The sequence below is a fragment of the Macadamia integrifolia genome, unplaced genomic scaffold, assembly GCF_013358625.1.
Source record: "Macadamia integrifolia cultivar HAES 741 unplaced genomic scaffold, SCU_Mint_v3 scaffold1841, whole genome shotgun sequence".
Lineage (NCBI taxonomy): Eukaryota > Viridiplantae > Streptophyta > Magnoliopsida > Proteales > Proteaceae > Macadamia > Macadamia integrifolia.
In genome coordinates this window covers 11,300-26,931 of record NW_024868379.1, presented here as the reverse complement: position 1 = coordinate 26,931, position 15,632 = coordinate 11,300, and the positions used below count along the sequence as shown (strand labels likewise).

General features: G+C 35.4%; 2 protein-coding genes across 2 annotated transcripts in view; one reads left to right on the top strand and one right to left on the bottom strand.

Annotated features, from left to right (window-relative positions):
- Positions 1–8,921, top strand: part of LOC122064970 — a 23,763-nt gene extending 14,842 nt beyond the window's left edge. The window contains exons 2-11 of the mRNA XM_042628761.1: positions 2,939–2,988; positions 3,094–3,294; positions 4,020–4,315; positions 6,471–6,570; positions 6,675–6,761; positions 6,870–7,067; positions 7,272–7,421; positions 7,512–7,568; positions 7,687–7,743; positions 8,541–8,921. Of these exons, the coding sequence (XP_042484695.1) occupies positions 2,939–2,988; positions 3,094–3,294; positions 4,020–4,315; positions 6,471–6,570; positions 6,675–6,761; positions 6,870–7,067; positions 7,272–7,421; positions 7,512–7,568; positions 7,687–7,743; positions 8,541–8,921 (1,577 nt within the window). The remainder of the gene's footprint in view (positions 1–2,938; positions 2,989–3,093; positions 3,295–4,019; positions 4,316–6,470; positions 6,571–6,674; positions 6,762–6,869; positions 7,068–7,271; positions 7,422–7,511; positions 7,569–7,686; positions 7,744–8,540) is intronic.
- A 2,310-nt stretch (positions 8,922–11,231) lies between these two features.
- Positions 11,232–15,362, bottom strand: LOC122064969. The gene is made up of 2 exons (XM_042628760.1): positions 13,261–15,362; positions 11,232–12,699 (listed from the first exon to the last, which is right to left on the bottom strand). Exons 1-2 carry the CDS (start codon positions 15,360–15,362, stop codon positions 11,232–11,234), a joined length of 3,570 nt encoding a protein of 1,189 aa, XP_042484694.1.
- Between the last annotated feature and the right edge of the window lie 270 nt (positions 15,363–15,632).

Sequence of the window (15,632 nt, the reverse complement as noted above, 5' to 3'; positions counted from 1 at the left end):
AAAAAAAAAATGATGGGTCACTTTCAACTTATTTTTTAAAATCCTATTATTAAAATTATTATTATTATGGAATTAGATGAAGAACAACTAGATGAGAGTGTCAGGTTCTATATATTTTTTTTGAACTGATCTTCTTATTTATTTATTAGTTAATAAGGGATTTTTTTTGAGGGTAATGAGATAATTACTCATTTTATTTTATTCTCAAAAGTTATTTAATTCTTAAATGAAAAACATTATACTGCCCAAAAAATAAATTATATTAAATGATTTTAAGAATAAAATTCAACGGCAATTGAATGAAGGTGCTAAATTCTAAAGACACCTATAAAGATGTCATTTAGATACCAATTTGGATTAGGTCTCCATGGTGGACAGTAAAGACACCTTGAGTGTAGGAATTGTTCGTCCCCATGGGGGGACCTTATCCAAACTCTTCATATACTTCCTAATTTGGATTAGGATTTTTTTTTTTTAAATAAATCCTTGAAGTAATTAATATTATCTGCACTAAATGATGCATGCATGCATGGCATTGATTAATTTGATTGTACGTACATAGGATGACAAGCAATTGGTGGCTATACTATTAGGAAGAATCTGTAGTTTATTGGCCAAACACTATGTACGAAGGTTTAAGGAGTGGTGCAACAACTAGGGTTGACTGGGGAGGTGAAGTTGTGAACCTGGACACCAATAATGGAAAGTGGCCTCCAATGGGTTGCGTTAATTTCCCTGATAAAAATGGAGCAAACTATGGCAAGAGTTGTTACATTTCGAACCTCTTGATTTTCCAGAAAGACTCCTTCTGGATTGACTATCCTCTTAAAACTGATTTTTTTAAGTAAACATGAGTGTTATGACATAGTCGACTATGGATCAATTAATACTCAACGTAGAAGAGTTATCTCCTACGACGGACCTGGTGGTTCATGTTAATTACATGTATTTCTTTCTATAACTGATTTTAAATATATAATAAATGAGAAGATTTACCGGCTGCCAATATGACTTAGTGATACCTGATATTTAGAATATATAATTTTACTATTTTATCCTTGTAAGAATTAAGATGAAACCCACTTGCGAATACATTTGATTTAGATAGGCCACTAAGTCTACTCAACAGTTTAGCCTATGGTATTGTCGTAAGGTGTTAAATAGTTCGATTCGATTCAATGCAAGATTTTACGAAAAATTAATTTCGAACCATTTAATCAATGATGAAACCATTTATAAATATTTTCGGTTTAAAATGTTTTCTAATTTTTATCCAAACATTTTAGTGAAATGGATATAAATTTTAACATTGATTTGAATTTTTTTTTTTTTTATAGTTGTTTAATGTATATTTTTTTTTAATTAAAATGTAAGTAAACTTAACATTAAATTACTTAAATTTACTAGGTATAATTAATTGGTTTAACGATTTACTTAAATAATTTACCAGTGGTTTAAATGATCTCAATTTTAAACCAAAATCGAATCATTTCTTAAATGATTTCATGGATTCGATGCAAACAGCTCGATTCAATTTCGATAAACAGTTTCGATTTGATTTTGACATTCTTAAATTGTCAATCTATATGGCTAAATAAATATTTGCTCTCTCTCTCATATATATATATATATATATATATATAGTTAGAGATGGAAACAAATAAGATATTGAAGCCTTTTATCTTCGCATGAGCGAACCATGCTCTCTTTCTTCTCTCTCTTCTTAAACCTTGTAATTTATCAGAAAAAAAAGAGAAGAATTTTTGGAAGACATGGCACCCATGGGTTTCAGGTTTGGTTCATTCTTGAGTTCAGATTAATAGGTGAACAACTCGAGCACAACACAGGTGATGCCTAAGAGTTCTCACGATCTCACTATTGGTTGGCGGTGCTATTACTTAACTGCCCCTAAAATGGGATTAAACAAATTATGTTAAGGCTAAAAACACTTGGACTCCACTTAACTGCCGATGGAATATGTAGTATTAAAAACTCATGATTTGTTTCCTTTAACTGAAATATAGTTTTGTGAGATTCTCAATTGATCCAAGGCGTAATCTCTGTCATTTTGGTAGTTTGGCCATGTCTCTGATAGTGTCGAAGAACATTACTGTGGAACTTAGATGCTCCTTTGTTCATCCCACGCAACAACTTTCCGCCATGTAGTGGATTTTTTTGTAGAGTGGTGAGAGTTGATGAAGACCTCTACATGGTTCTGTGACTACTTGATTTTTCCGTGGACTGGTGGAGTTGAGCTGAGGAGTCTCCAAGAAGAGAGAGAGAGAGAGAGAGGGAAATTGACCATGAACCTCTCACCCCAAAAGTTGAGAACTGATTACCATAGAAAATCAATTGATGGTTCAAATTAACATTATGCCAAATATACTCTTAATATAGTTAAATTCTTGTTTGACGTCTTGGTATACAAATTCTTATGTTAAATGACAAATACGACCCTACTTATCATCTACCTACAGTTGTAGTTTGAAGGGCATAAAAGAGTTGTTATGATTTTGTAGTAACCACTTCAGTTACAAACAGATTATCCCTTCTATAAAACATACTTAGTATTTGGAGTAGTCTACAACATCATCCCCATCCCCATTCCCATTCCCATTCCCATATGGCTAAGATGAATTCTCATAGTAGTTTAGGCTTCAAAACCATCATATTTTTGTGGGTAACAATTTTTTTTGTTTCTCGCTGCACTATTATGGAAGGAAGACATATATCAAAAGAAGATTACTTGGAGGCAAAATGATCAGTGAAGCGAACTCGTCGTCCTACCATTAAGAGCATTCATGTATAACATTTTAATTTTTTTTTTATTATCTTATTGATTTAATTTTTTTTATATAAATATGTTTATTAATTAGGGAATATATTGTTTGTTTCCTATAACTTGAGGATGGGGATATCTATGATTGTGTGTCCATAGAAAAACAACTTGCTTTTGAGCATCCTGCTCTTAAGAACCATACAATTCAGGTGAGATTTTCAGCACTTTCATTTCAGGTTCTATATATATATATTATTAAAAAATTAGCTTTTCATATAATGAGTTTGATTTTATTTTTGTTATTCTATAAACAGATGAAGCCAACTTCTATCCCTGAGTTTGTGAAAAAAGATGAAAGTTCAAACCATGCTCGTCCATATGTAGGACTCAAAGGTGGAGGACGTCCAGTTGGATCAGTTCCTGTTCGAAGGCTTCAAATTGAAGACATTTTAAGATCCCCTTCATCAGTTAAATCTTTTGGAAGGAAAAATTCTTTTATCGTATCAGAACATCATGTAAGTACTATTAGTAAGTTACATTTTACCTAAGAAAGATGTAAATCATTCATTGTGAAGAGATACTTCATCACGACATCATCTTTTGGAAAACACTTTTATATACCCTTATCTTATATATATATATATATATATATTTGAAATTAGACAAAGAGTAATTAAGAGATGGTGTCAAGTTCTAAATATACCTATAGAGGTATCATACAAGTACATTTTTTTATCGTTTCCTGGCTGGGGCATATTGTTCAATTTTTTTTGAGCTAAATATATTCTTTGTTGACTTATAGCAAAAAAACATGCACATTTTTGGGAAGGGATTTTCTTATTTATTTAATTATGATTTGTAACTTTAATTTTTTATTCATCTTGTTTTATTCCCAAAGGTTATTTTTAATTCTTAAAACGAAATAAAAGATTTACCTTCATTGAACACTATTGTATAAACTATCCAAAAAAAAAAAAAAATCTATTATATTAGATGCTTTTGAGAATAAGATATAAGGGCGATTGAATGAAGGTGTCAAATTCTAAGTACACCTATAGAGATGTCATTAAGATGCCAGTCCGGATTAAGATTGTTGGTATCTAAATTAAATGCTTTTGTTTTATTGTTTTTTATAAATCATTGAAGTAGTTAATACCTAATATTAATGGCACTAATATATTAGTGTACGTAAGTGATGCATGCATGCTGTTATTTAATTTGGTTGTACGTATTTATGTAGGATGCAAAGACAAAGAATTGGTGGATATACTATTCGAAAGAACCTGTAGGTTATTGGCCAAGCAGTTTGTACAAAGGTTTAGGAAGCGGTGCAGCAAATGCGGTTAACTGGGGAGGTGAAGCTTTGAGCCCAAACACCAAAGGACAATGGCCTCCAATGGGTAGCAGTCATTTCCCCCTTGCAAATGGAGATAACATTGGTAAAAGTTGTTTCATTTCGAACATCCAAATTTCCAAGAAAGACTCCTCCTGGGATAATTATCCTCTTAATGCTAAGGTGTATCAAGATGCACCTCAGTGCTATAAGCTACTTGATTTCGGAATAATTGATTCTATACATAAAAGATTTATTGCCTACGGCGGACCTGGTGGTAGATGTTAATTACATATATTCCTTTTGTAATTGATTTCAAATATTTAATAAATAAAAAGATGTACTAGCTGCCGATATGACTTATTTGATACCCGATACTTGGGGATTAAAGAACATGAATTCTACTTTTTTTTTTAGAAAATTATTTTGTTAACTAAATTACATTTAAATCCATTCCGTTAAAGGGAAAGCGTCAATTATAAATGATAAATTCACTCTTGAGGAAGGTTAAAATATGAAAGTTTACCCTTCCCTGTAAATCCCTCAAATCAACCTTCCTCAATGCAATCGAAGGTTTATGACTTCTCTATTGTACAAGGAGAGGAGAAATATTCCCTTACATGCACCGACTACATCACGACGATGATTAGCCTTCACCGACAATAACAAAGACGATGATATTTGTGATTGTCCAAGAAAAACAATTTGAGTTGAAGTAACTAGGATACGAATATGGTACACAAAACACGGCTGATGAAGACAGACGAAATGTTTTGCATTCATACTCTATAATAAAAGTTTCAAGAATCATTAACTGCTACACCATTCAGCATTCTAATAATATGTATCAGTTACTTCCTATAAAATGAGCCTACTTGTTTTTTTGGCTAACGACGGGTATGCCTTCGGCCTAACTAGTCCCGTGGGCCCATACTAACCCTACAACATACCGGGGTTGAATGAGAACCATTTAACTTTCACTGAAAGCAGTGAAGAACAATAAACACCCCGTGTGAGTAGGGGTACAAGTTAGGCCTTGACGGTCCAAACCCGCCCTTGGCCCGCCTATCCCGAACAAGTACTGACCCAAAATTTTTGGCCCTGAGGGCCGGCCTGACCCTGAAATTTCTGACATTGAGTCAGGGTCAGGCCGGTAAGGGTTGATGTCTTTGGCCTGCCCAGCCCGCCCTGAACCCAGCCCTGATTTTTTTACCCTGACTGTTGCCCCTGATTTTGGCCTGACTCGGCCTTAGGTTTTGCCCCTGATGTTGACTTTAGTTTTTTTGTTTTCTTAGGATGTTCTTCTCTTTGTTTAACATGACAAGGGTTTTGAGATCTTCAGATTGTTTGCCTTATTAAGATGATCTCTTTGTTTATCATGAAAAATAATTGAAATTTTTTGGATTATTTGCTTTCTTAAGATGATCTCCTCTTTGTCTACCATAGTGGTTGGAGTTATTTGTAATGTTTGAATGTTTGCTTTAGAAATCTCCTCATGTCAAGTAATTTGTGACTTTGTGTGTGTGTGTAGGTTTTCTTTTATTTTTTATTCTTTATTTTTTTTGTATTTTGCAAGGTCAGGATCAGGGTATACCTTGCACTTGATCGCAAACTAGGGTCAGTTAGGGTCAGGGTCGGGATCAATCAGGGTCATCCTGGCCAGACCTTGAAAAATCTGGGCCAACCAGGGCGGGTAAGGGTTGGGTTCAACCCTCAAGGGTTGGGCCTAGGTTGAAGTTTTGCGGTACTAAGTCCGGGTCAGGCAGGTTTAAAGTGTCTAACAATAGTAATTTTATAACATCCGAAATTACCTATATCGTAAATGTTTACTATAAATATATCAGTCCAACTATTTCATGCCTAGGATAGATAATTGAGAACCAAAGAGAACAAAAATATTTTATTTCAAATATTTTCATTCCAAAAGAAAAATTAACCAAAAAAATGATTTCCATAATTACATAGTTAGAGTAGTATTCATGCCAAAACAGTGGTAATCATTCAAGGAAAGAAAAATGATTTCAGTTAATGTCAGTCAAAACTTACCTATTTCCATAAATGCTTACTATAACCTTCTAAGAAAAATAAATATAGATTATCCCTCCGATTATTTCATAGCAAGTGTAGAAAATTGACATCCAAAGAGAATAAAATCGAATAATATCATCAAAAATCAATTTAAGAAAAATGACCCCTCAACTTACTTATTTTTCCTTCCTATAAAACATACTTAGGATTTGGAGTCGTCTACCACATCGATCCTTCCTCCCCATCCCAAATGCCTAAGATGAATTCTTCCGGTAGTTTTGGTTTCAAAACCACCATATTTCTATTGGTAACATTTTTTTGTGTTTCTAGTTGTTCTATTCTGGAGGGAAGGCATATATCAAAAGAAGACTACTTGGAGGCAAAACGGTTAATGAAGCGTTCCCGTCGTTCTAGCATTAAGAGCATTCATGTATAACTTTCATTTTTTTTGTTTTTTTTGTTTTAATCATATTGAATTATTTTGTGGATATAATATGTTTATTAATTTGAGAATATATTGTTGGTTTCATATAGCTTGAGGATGGAGATATCTATGATTGTGTGCCCATAGAAAAACAACTTGCTTTTGAACATCCTGCTCTTAAGAACCATACAATTCAGGTTGAATTTGCAACACTTTCAATATTTCAGGTTCTACATATTATTAAGAAATTAGCTTTACATACAAAAAGCTTAGTTTGATTTTATTTTTGTTATTTTATTATGCAGTTGAAGCCAACTTCTATCCCAGAGTTTGTGAAGAATGATAAAAGTTCAAACCATACTCGTCCATATATAGGACTCAAAGATGGAGGATGTCCAATTGGATTAGTTCCTGTTCGAAGGCTTCAAATTGAAGAAATATTAAGTTCCCCTTCACTAAAATCTTTTGGAAGGAAAGATTCAGCTATCCCATCAGAACATCGTGTAGGTATTCTTAGTGAGTTACATTTTATATAAGAAATCTATGAATCATTATCTTTTGGAAGGAAAGATTATGACCCATTTAACTCTCTCTCTCACATGATGGATAACTGTTGCAAAAATAGGGTTGTGGTATTTAACGATTAATTAATTAGTGGTGTTTAAGACACAAAATAGTGAATTTTTTTTTTTTAATTATTTTTTCAGTGGGCTGTGGTGAGAGCATCTGGAGATTTTTATGGAACCAGTGGAGTCTTTAATGTGTGGAATCCGATTGTCAAGGCTGCTAACGAATTTAGCCTTTCTCAGTTATGGGTTATCAATGGAGGGGTTGAGACCATTGAAGCAGGATGGCATGTAAATATTTTTTTTTTCCTCAACCTCTAAGTGAATTCAAAACTTAATTTTTTTGGATAACTTCATATAACAATATTCAAATTTTCTCAGGTTTATCCACAATTGTTTGGTGGTGACAATAGAACTAGGTTTTTTGTTTATTGGACGGTAAGCTTTTTCATCAGCTCTTTATCCCCGATTTGCTTATTTTATATCCCTTGTAAGAACATATTACCACTGCTTATTGACAATTGTTTAATAATTTTTTTCTGTTATGTTTTATCAGAGCGATACTTATAAAAGTACTGGGTGCTATAATCTTATTTGCCCTGGTTTTGTGCAAGTGAGCACTAAAACACCAGTTGGTCTTTTGGTGGATCCAGTTTCCACTCTCAAGGAAACAAATATGATTTTAGTCTCCGTGTCGAAAAGGTAAATATATAGAGATTTTCTTATTGACATTCCCGGAAGTGTCAAATAATTTGCATCCTTATTTTTATGTCCTTTTTTATGATACAATTTTTTTTTTCTAAATGAGGTTGGTAGTTGTTTTATATTTGCACTTGCATGACAATGACAACTTTGATAAAAACGTAATGATATGTTACATTCAACTTATTTTTTAAAACCCTTTTATGAATTAAACACATAGCAATTAATAAGTGAATGTGTCAAGTTCTATAAATTTTTTAAACGGATTTATTTATTTGTTAATAAGGGTTTCTTTTTGGGTAATGAATGGTTTTCTTAATGAAACCTTATGACCTGAAACCTTCATTTTTTTCATTTTGTAATGAATTCTTTCTCATTGAAAAATATTATACTGCCCAAAAAAATACTTTATTAAATTCTTTTGAGAATAAAATTAAAGGGTAATTGAATCAAGGTGTCAAATTTTAAATACACATACAAAGATGTCATTAAGACACCAGTCTGGATTGGGTCTCCATGTTTGGACGGAGGGGACACCTTGAGAGTGTGTGTTGTTCGTCCCAAGGGGGGGTGACTTATCCAAACTCTTCGAATACTCCAACCCCCCCTCTTTTTATTTTTATAAATCCTTTAAGTAGTTGATATTATTGGCACTAAGTGATGCACGTATGCATGGCATTGATTAATTGGTTGTATGTATGCACGTAGGACGCAAAGACAAGCAATTGGTGGATATACTATCAGGATGAAGCTGTAGGTTATTGGCCTAGCAGTCTGTACAAAGGTTTAGGGAGCGGTGGAGCAACTAGGGTTGACTGGGGAGGTGAAGTTGCGAACCCAAATACCAATGTGGAGTGGCCTCCAATGGGTAGTGGTAATTTCCCTGATAAAAATGGAGCAAACTATGCTAACAGTTGTTACATTTCGAACCTCTCGATTTTCCAGAAAGACTCCACTTGGGATGAGTATCCTCTTAGTCCTGAATTATTTATAAGTAAATCTGAGTGCTATAACATAGTTGATTACGGATGGATTGATACTCAACGTAGAAGAGTTATCTCATATGGTGGACCTGGTGGTTCATGTTAATTAATGTATTTCTTTCAATAATTGATTTCAAATATATAATAAATGAAAAGAGTTACCAGTTGCCGATATGACTTATCTAATATCTGATACTTAGAACAAATAATTTTATTATTTTACCCTTTAAGGATATGAATTTTATGTAATTTTTTTTTAAAATTTTTGATAGGCAGGCTACTGGTGAACGTGGGCTTTTTGTGCACCACAGTTCACCAATTGCACTAGACAATTGTTAATTTTCTATAATTTTACCATCCGATCTCCCTAAAACCCAATTTCGTTATATTAATTATGTCAGCTCAGTTGAGGCGCCTCCCATCTCTTTGCCACCGTGTTGGCCAAGTGGGTTCACTATTTAGAATTTAGAATTGTAGATTCTCTCTCTCTCTCTCTCTCTCTCTCTTTCTTTTCCTTATTCATTTGAATTGAAATTGGGCAACAAAAAAAGCAACAAGCAAAGCTCAAGAAAAGCAGAGGAGGCATAGAATGATTCTATTAACTAGAAGGGAAAAAGTTATACATAGGTTGATTTGAGAGACTTTTATGAACTGTAACTAAGAGTTAAGAACTTCTCCCTCCTTTATTTTGGTTCGATTTTACGAAGAATATCTAGTGGTGTTGCCTAGTGTTGTTCAAGGGCATCTACCGAAGCTCAGCCATGTCGATGTTGCCGGCACCAATATATGCTCTGGTCGGCAGTAACCAGTGAGATCTTTCTATTATTAGTTTAATGAGTTTTTCGTTATCCTTCATACATATCATATCAAACACGTACGATAGAGGTACAAACTAATCCGATATTGACACCTAAAACCACCCTGGACTGAGCTGATTGAACTTGAACCAAATTGAACCGAAGATTTATTGGGCCGATTTCCATTTAGGATATTGTAACACCCTAAAAAATTGAACCACATAGAAACCGAAGAACCCAAAACCAAATCAAAACCGACTTAAAACCTGGACCAAAACTGAATCAAACAAGTAAGAAACCAAAATCAGTCCAAAATTCTTTAAAATTTTATAAGTTTGTATGTAAAATCAAACCCAAATCGAAAAAAAAAAAAAAAAAAAACCAAAATCAAACCTGATTACAAACTGATACAAGAAACCAAAGTCAAACCAAAATCAAACTGAATTGAAACCAAAATTCTCTTATTAGTTCGATTTCGATTTCACCATTCCCATATCAGAACCAATTCAATCTCAACCAAAACAAGGCCAAACCAACCTGTTTACACCCCACCTAAAACTGTGAGAACCCTCTCCCTGATCCCCATAAAAGATTGAAAAAGGAAATATTCTCGCGCCATATACTTCTTTTCTCTATGTTGGAACTTGGAAGTTAAGTGGGTACGTATCTTGGCTTCAAGGCCTGAGGAAGGGCCGGTAGGGTTGTCTATTTCCATTTACGAATCAGTCGGTTCAGTTCGAATGCCTCTCTTATTATAAGTGTTCCGTATTCTAGTTAAAATGACTTCTTTAATTATTAAAGACCTTTTGAAGATTTTCAGGAGCTATTTATGGGATTGGGAACATTTAGGGTGTTAATTGGTTTGGTTTCGATGTGGATGATTTGATTTAATTTGATACAAGATTTTTTTATGTGAAATCAAAATCATATCCTTTAATATAGGTAAACAATCCAAATATTTCATGTCTAGGATAGAAGATTGACATCCAAAGAGAATAAAATTATTTTATTTCAAATATTTCATGCCAAAAGAAAAATTAAGAAAAAAAAAAAAATCCATGATTACATATCTAGAGTAATTTCATGCGAAAACAATGGTAATCTTTCAACAAAAGAAAAGTGATTCCAGTTTATGTCAATCAAAATTCCTTATTTCCATAAAATGTTTACTATGATGTTGTAAGAAAAAAAAAAAAATATATATATATAATATATATAAACAATCCAGATATTTCATACCAAGGATAGAAGATTGACATCCAAAGAGAATAAAATCAAATAATTTCATCCAAAAACAATTTAAGAAAAATGACACCTCAGCATTACTTATTTTGCATTTATTTATTTTTTTTTTGTAAAAAATATTTTGGACTTGGAGTAATCTACCCCACCCTTTCTTCCTATCCTATGATGGCTAAGATGAATTCTCATGGTAGTTTAGGCTTTTTTTTTTTCGCTAAAATTTCATTGTATTAAAAGAAGGGGAAAAAGAATATACGAAGACAATAACACATTTGGAATCTGGAAAATTCTACTCCACCTTCGGCATTGCCATCAGCAGAGAAAGAACTCACACCAGAAACCAAGTCACAAAAATTGGAAATAAAAAACAAAATACATTAAAAGAAGCGGTATCTAGGCCGAGATTGACCATCCACTTCCAACTCTATAGCAATCAGCACAGGCCAGGATTGGATAGGAGAAGAAACTTCGAATTTTGCTGCTGTTTTTGCCAAGAAATCAGCCACAGGATTTGCTTCCCGCATACAGTGAGTGATTTTCCAGGTAAGAGAATTCAAATAGGAGGTTAAACTCATCCACCTCTGAAGACAAACCCAAGGGATTCTTCCCTTAGATATAAGTAAAACTACAGCTACTGAGTCACACTCAATCCACAAATGAGTAATACCCATATCTCTTGCAAATTCCAGCCCAGTAATAACAGCTATCATCTCGGCTTCAAAATTTGTGTGGACACCAAGAAAAGTTCTGAAAGACTGTAATATTTCTGAATTTTCATTCCGAAATATTCCACCCGCACCTGATTTTCCTGGATTTCCCAAAGAGCAACCATCTGAGTTTAGCTTCACCCATCCCCTTTGGGGAGGACACCAAAAAATTTCCATTACCTCTCTTGGTTTGTATCGCACCCTAGAGATCCCCAATCGTTTGGCACACAGTAAGGAGCTAAATGAGATAGGGGACCCTGTAGCAGCAGTCATCTGGAGGCTGATTTCACTTTTAATCATAGCAAAACAGTGTCTAGATGATTTGGAGACCCCCTCAAAAATTCTTGCATTCCTTTCCTGCCATATGACACTAGGAACCAGAGTGAAACCAGTAATCCACACCTTTTTAAAATGGAGATTCTTTGCTGTTTGTTTCCACCATGCAATAAAAGAAGGCATGTCCATATAAGGTTTCCATTGCACATCGAAGCCTTCACAGAAATCTCTCCACAAACTACGAGCAAATTCACAGTTATAAAATAAGTGAGACATTGATTCTTCATCTTTACCACACAAGCTGCACCGGGAAGCCATTTGCACTCCACGATGAGACACATTTTCATCTGTTGGTAATCTATTTTGAACTAACCGCCAAGCAAAAACAGCTTGTCTTGGTTGGTTAGATGAGTTCCATATAAGAGAAAACCAACTCACTTTCTGATATTTTTCTCTATTTTCTTCCCAGGCAGATTTAATAGAGAAGATACCTGAAGAGGTCAATCGCCAAAGACATTGGTCGTTCACACCTTGGATGTGAATACGTTTAGCTTTCTCCCAAATTTCAGCAAGTAAAACCGACTCCACATGAGGGAGGTCCCAGGCGGCTTGGCATATGAAATCAGAAACTTTTTCTTTTAAATCTGAGAAAAAAACAGGGTCCAAGTTTGTCTTCTCAGCGATAGATTGATTGTCAATCCATCTATCTAACCAAAAATCAATTTTTTTCCCATTTCCCAGAATCCATTGCTCGTTCTTCGCGACGAAACTCCAAACTCTTTTCAAGCCCGGCCATATAGATGAAGACTTATATCCCCTTCGCAGCGACCCATCTTCCTTGATAAAACGTTCCCTGAAGAATCTGCTCAGAAGAGAATCCCCATGTTTGATTTGCCAAGCCAGTTTACATAAACAAACAAAATTCACTTCTCTCATCCTTCTAATTCCCAGACCCCCTTCCTTTTTAGGCTTGCACACCCCTTCCCATTTCATAACAATCTTCTTTGCCACTTCCATATCACCTGACCAAATAAAATTTCTCATCCATCGTTCCACCACCTTAATAGTTTCATCCGGCCACCAGTACACAGAGAAATTGTGTATGGGAATATCAGAAATAACTGACTTAACCAATTCAATTCTCCCAGCCATAGAAAGAATTTTGCCCTTCCACCCTGCCAACCGACCCTTTATCTTATCCAGAAGAGGAAGCAAATGACTATTCTTCACTCTGCCTTTAAAAATCTCCACCCCCAAATATTTTGTAGGGAGATCAGCCGTGGCAATGCCCAGAAAATCACTAATAAAATGACTTCTATGAGGGGCAATCTTCCCAAAAAATATTTTACTTTTTTCTAAGTTTATTTTCTGCCCTGAAAAAGACTGATACTTGGATAAAAACTCATGAAGATGCTTCACGTACCTAGCTGACCCATTCATAAAGATGAAAATATCATCTGCAAAAAGTAAATGAGAAGGAGAAATTGCTCCTCTGGGGCCTGGGAGAGCTTTCATCTTCCTTTCCAGAATCAAGTTCTTCAGCCCCCTACAAAGAACTTCCTCTGCCAGAATAAAAAGGATTGGGGAAATAGGGTCTCCTTGCCTGAGACCACGCTCCACACCAAAGAAACCCACTGGACCTCCATTTAGCAAAATTGAAATCCTTGTTGAGAGCAGCATCTGGTGAATTTTGTTGATCCAATTGGGAGAGAAACCAAATTTCTTCAAGGTTGCAAAGAGGAATTCCCAAGACAGAGAATCATAGGCTTTCTGCACATCTAGCTTTAGACCCATACCTCCACCTCGAACAGATGAGTGCATCAGGTTTGCCAACTCTGAAGCAAGGCTTATATTTTCTGAAATAATTTTACCCCTCTGGAAGGCACCTTGTTCTTCTGAGATTAATCTTGGGAGAAAGAGAGATAACCTGGAAGCAGCAATTTTGGACAAAACTTTGCAGAAAAAGTTTCCCATACATATGGGACGAAACTTATCCAAAGAAAAAGCACCATCAGCTTTAGGGATAAGGGTTAGGAAACAATTATTTACCCCCTTAGGAATTTTCCCTACTAAAAAGAAAGAGAAAACAGCCCGACAGAAATCATTTTCCACAATATCCCAACAACTTCTGAAAAACTGACCTGGAAAGCCGTCAGGACCCGGAGAACTGTCCGCATCGAGATCCCATATCGCCATCTTTATTTCTTCCCTTGAGGGAACAGCATCCAAGAAAGCATTGTCTTCATTAGAAATGAGAGTCGGAATCTGGTCCAGTAACTCATAGTGTGGTTCTACAGGATTTCCAGAGTGAAAATTCTTGTAAAAATCCACAATATAGTTGGCCAAATCTAATTGATCAGAAATCCAATAACCATCTTCACGACGTAACATACTAATCTGATTTCTTGATCTTCTAATCTTCACTGAAAGATGGAAAAATTTTGTGTTCCGATCGCCTTCTTTCAACCAACGTAATTTAGTCTTCTCAGACCACAGTTTTTCTTGCATCTTACTAGCATTTAAAAGGGCTGTTTTTGCATCAGCTTCTTCATTAAAGAGGGCATCCGACATTCCTGAAACCTCAATAGTATCCTGCACTCTTTTTAGCTCTGAAGTAGCTTTTTTCACTTCCTCATTTAGATTAGGAAATCTTTCTTTTGCCCAAGCTTTTAGCACCCCTTTAACCACCTTCAATTTCTGCGCCAAGATATAAATGGGGCAGCCACTCACCTGTTGGGACCAGGCTTGCTTCACCACCAACTGAAAGCTATCATCTTCCATCCAAAAATTATGAAATCGAAACGGAATGTTGCTAGGCTTTTGGATCATGTTTGAATGGATCAAGATGGGAGTATGATCAGATGCAGTGCAGGTTATAACTCTCTGAGAAATATTTTTGAATTCATCAATCCATAACTCATTATGAAAGCTTCTATTCAGAACAGCCATGACATTACCCCTTCTACGATTATTTGACCAAGTATACTTTTTACCCTGTGAAGGGGTAGAAATAAGCATACAAGAATCCACCATTGCTTGGAACTCTGCTGCCGATCCAACATTAAAATTCCCCGGGCCTTTTTTCTCATTAGAGAACAACGTCGCATTAAAATCACCAACAATAAGCAAAGGGAGAGAAGCTGCTGAAACAGCTGCCAATTTCGACCACAAATCTCTACGCTCAATTTTAAAGCAACTAGCATGAATAAAGGACAAAAGCAGTTTTTTCCCTTGCCAGTCGACCTCAATAGAGAGCTGTTGAGCCGACATTGAGGCAATGGAAGGGTGATTCAGACCACGTTTCCAAATTATCCACAGGTTAGACAACCTTTCATGGCGGATATTATGGATAAACTCTGCCGAATATCCCAATTTATTAAAAAATAAAACAGGGAATTTATTCACCTGAACCATTGGTTCAGCCAAACACAGAATATCTGGATAATACTCTGAAATAAGAGATTGTAAAAATCTCTTACCAGCCTCCTTCTTCACACCACGAATATTCCAGAAAAGAACACGCATGATCAACTTGTTGAGTCCGCGATCTTGTCAGATATAGATGTCTGACCTCCTCCTTTTTTCTTCTTCCCCTTTTTTTCTCCCACTGTTTTGCCCTGCTCACCCAGCAAAACAGCTCTATCCACTGCCTGAGCGCCCATCACAGCTATCTCCCTTCTATTAATTGTAGAGGTAGGGGCCGGACCACACCCAGAGGAAGAAATCCGACCACCCCTGCTCGTCAGGCCGCCCCGACTGGATCCCTGAATCAGTCCCTTTCTCTTTGTGCGCAAT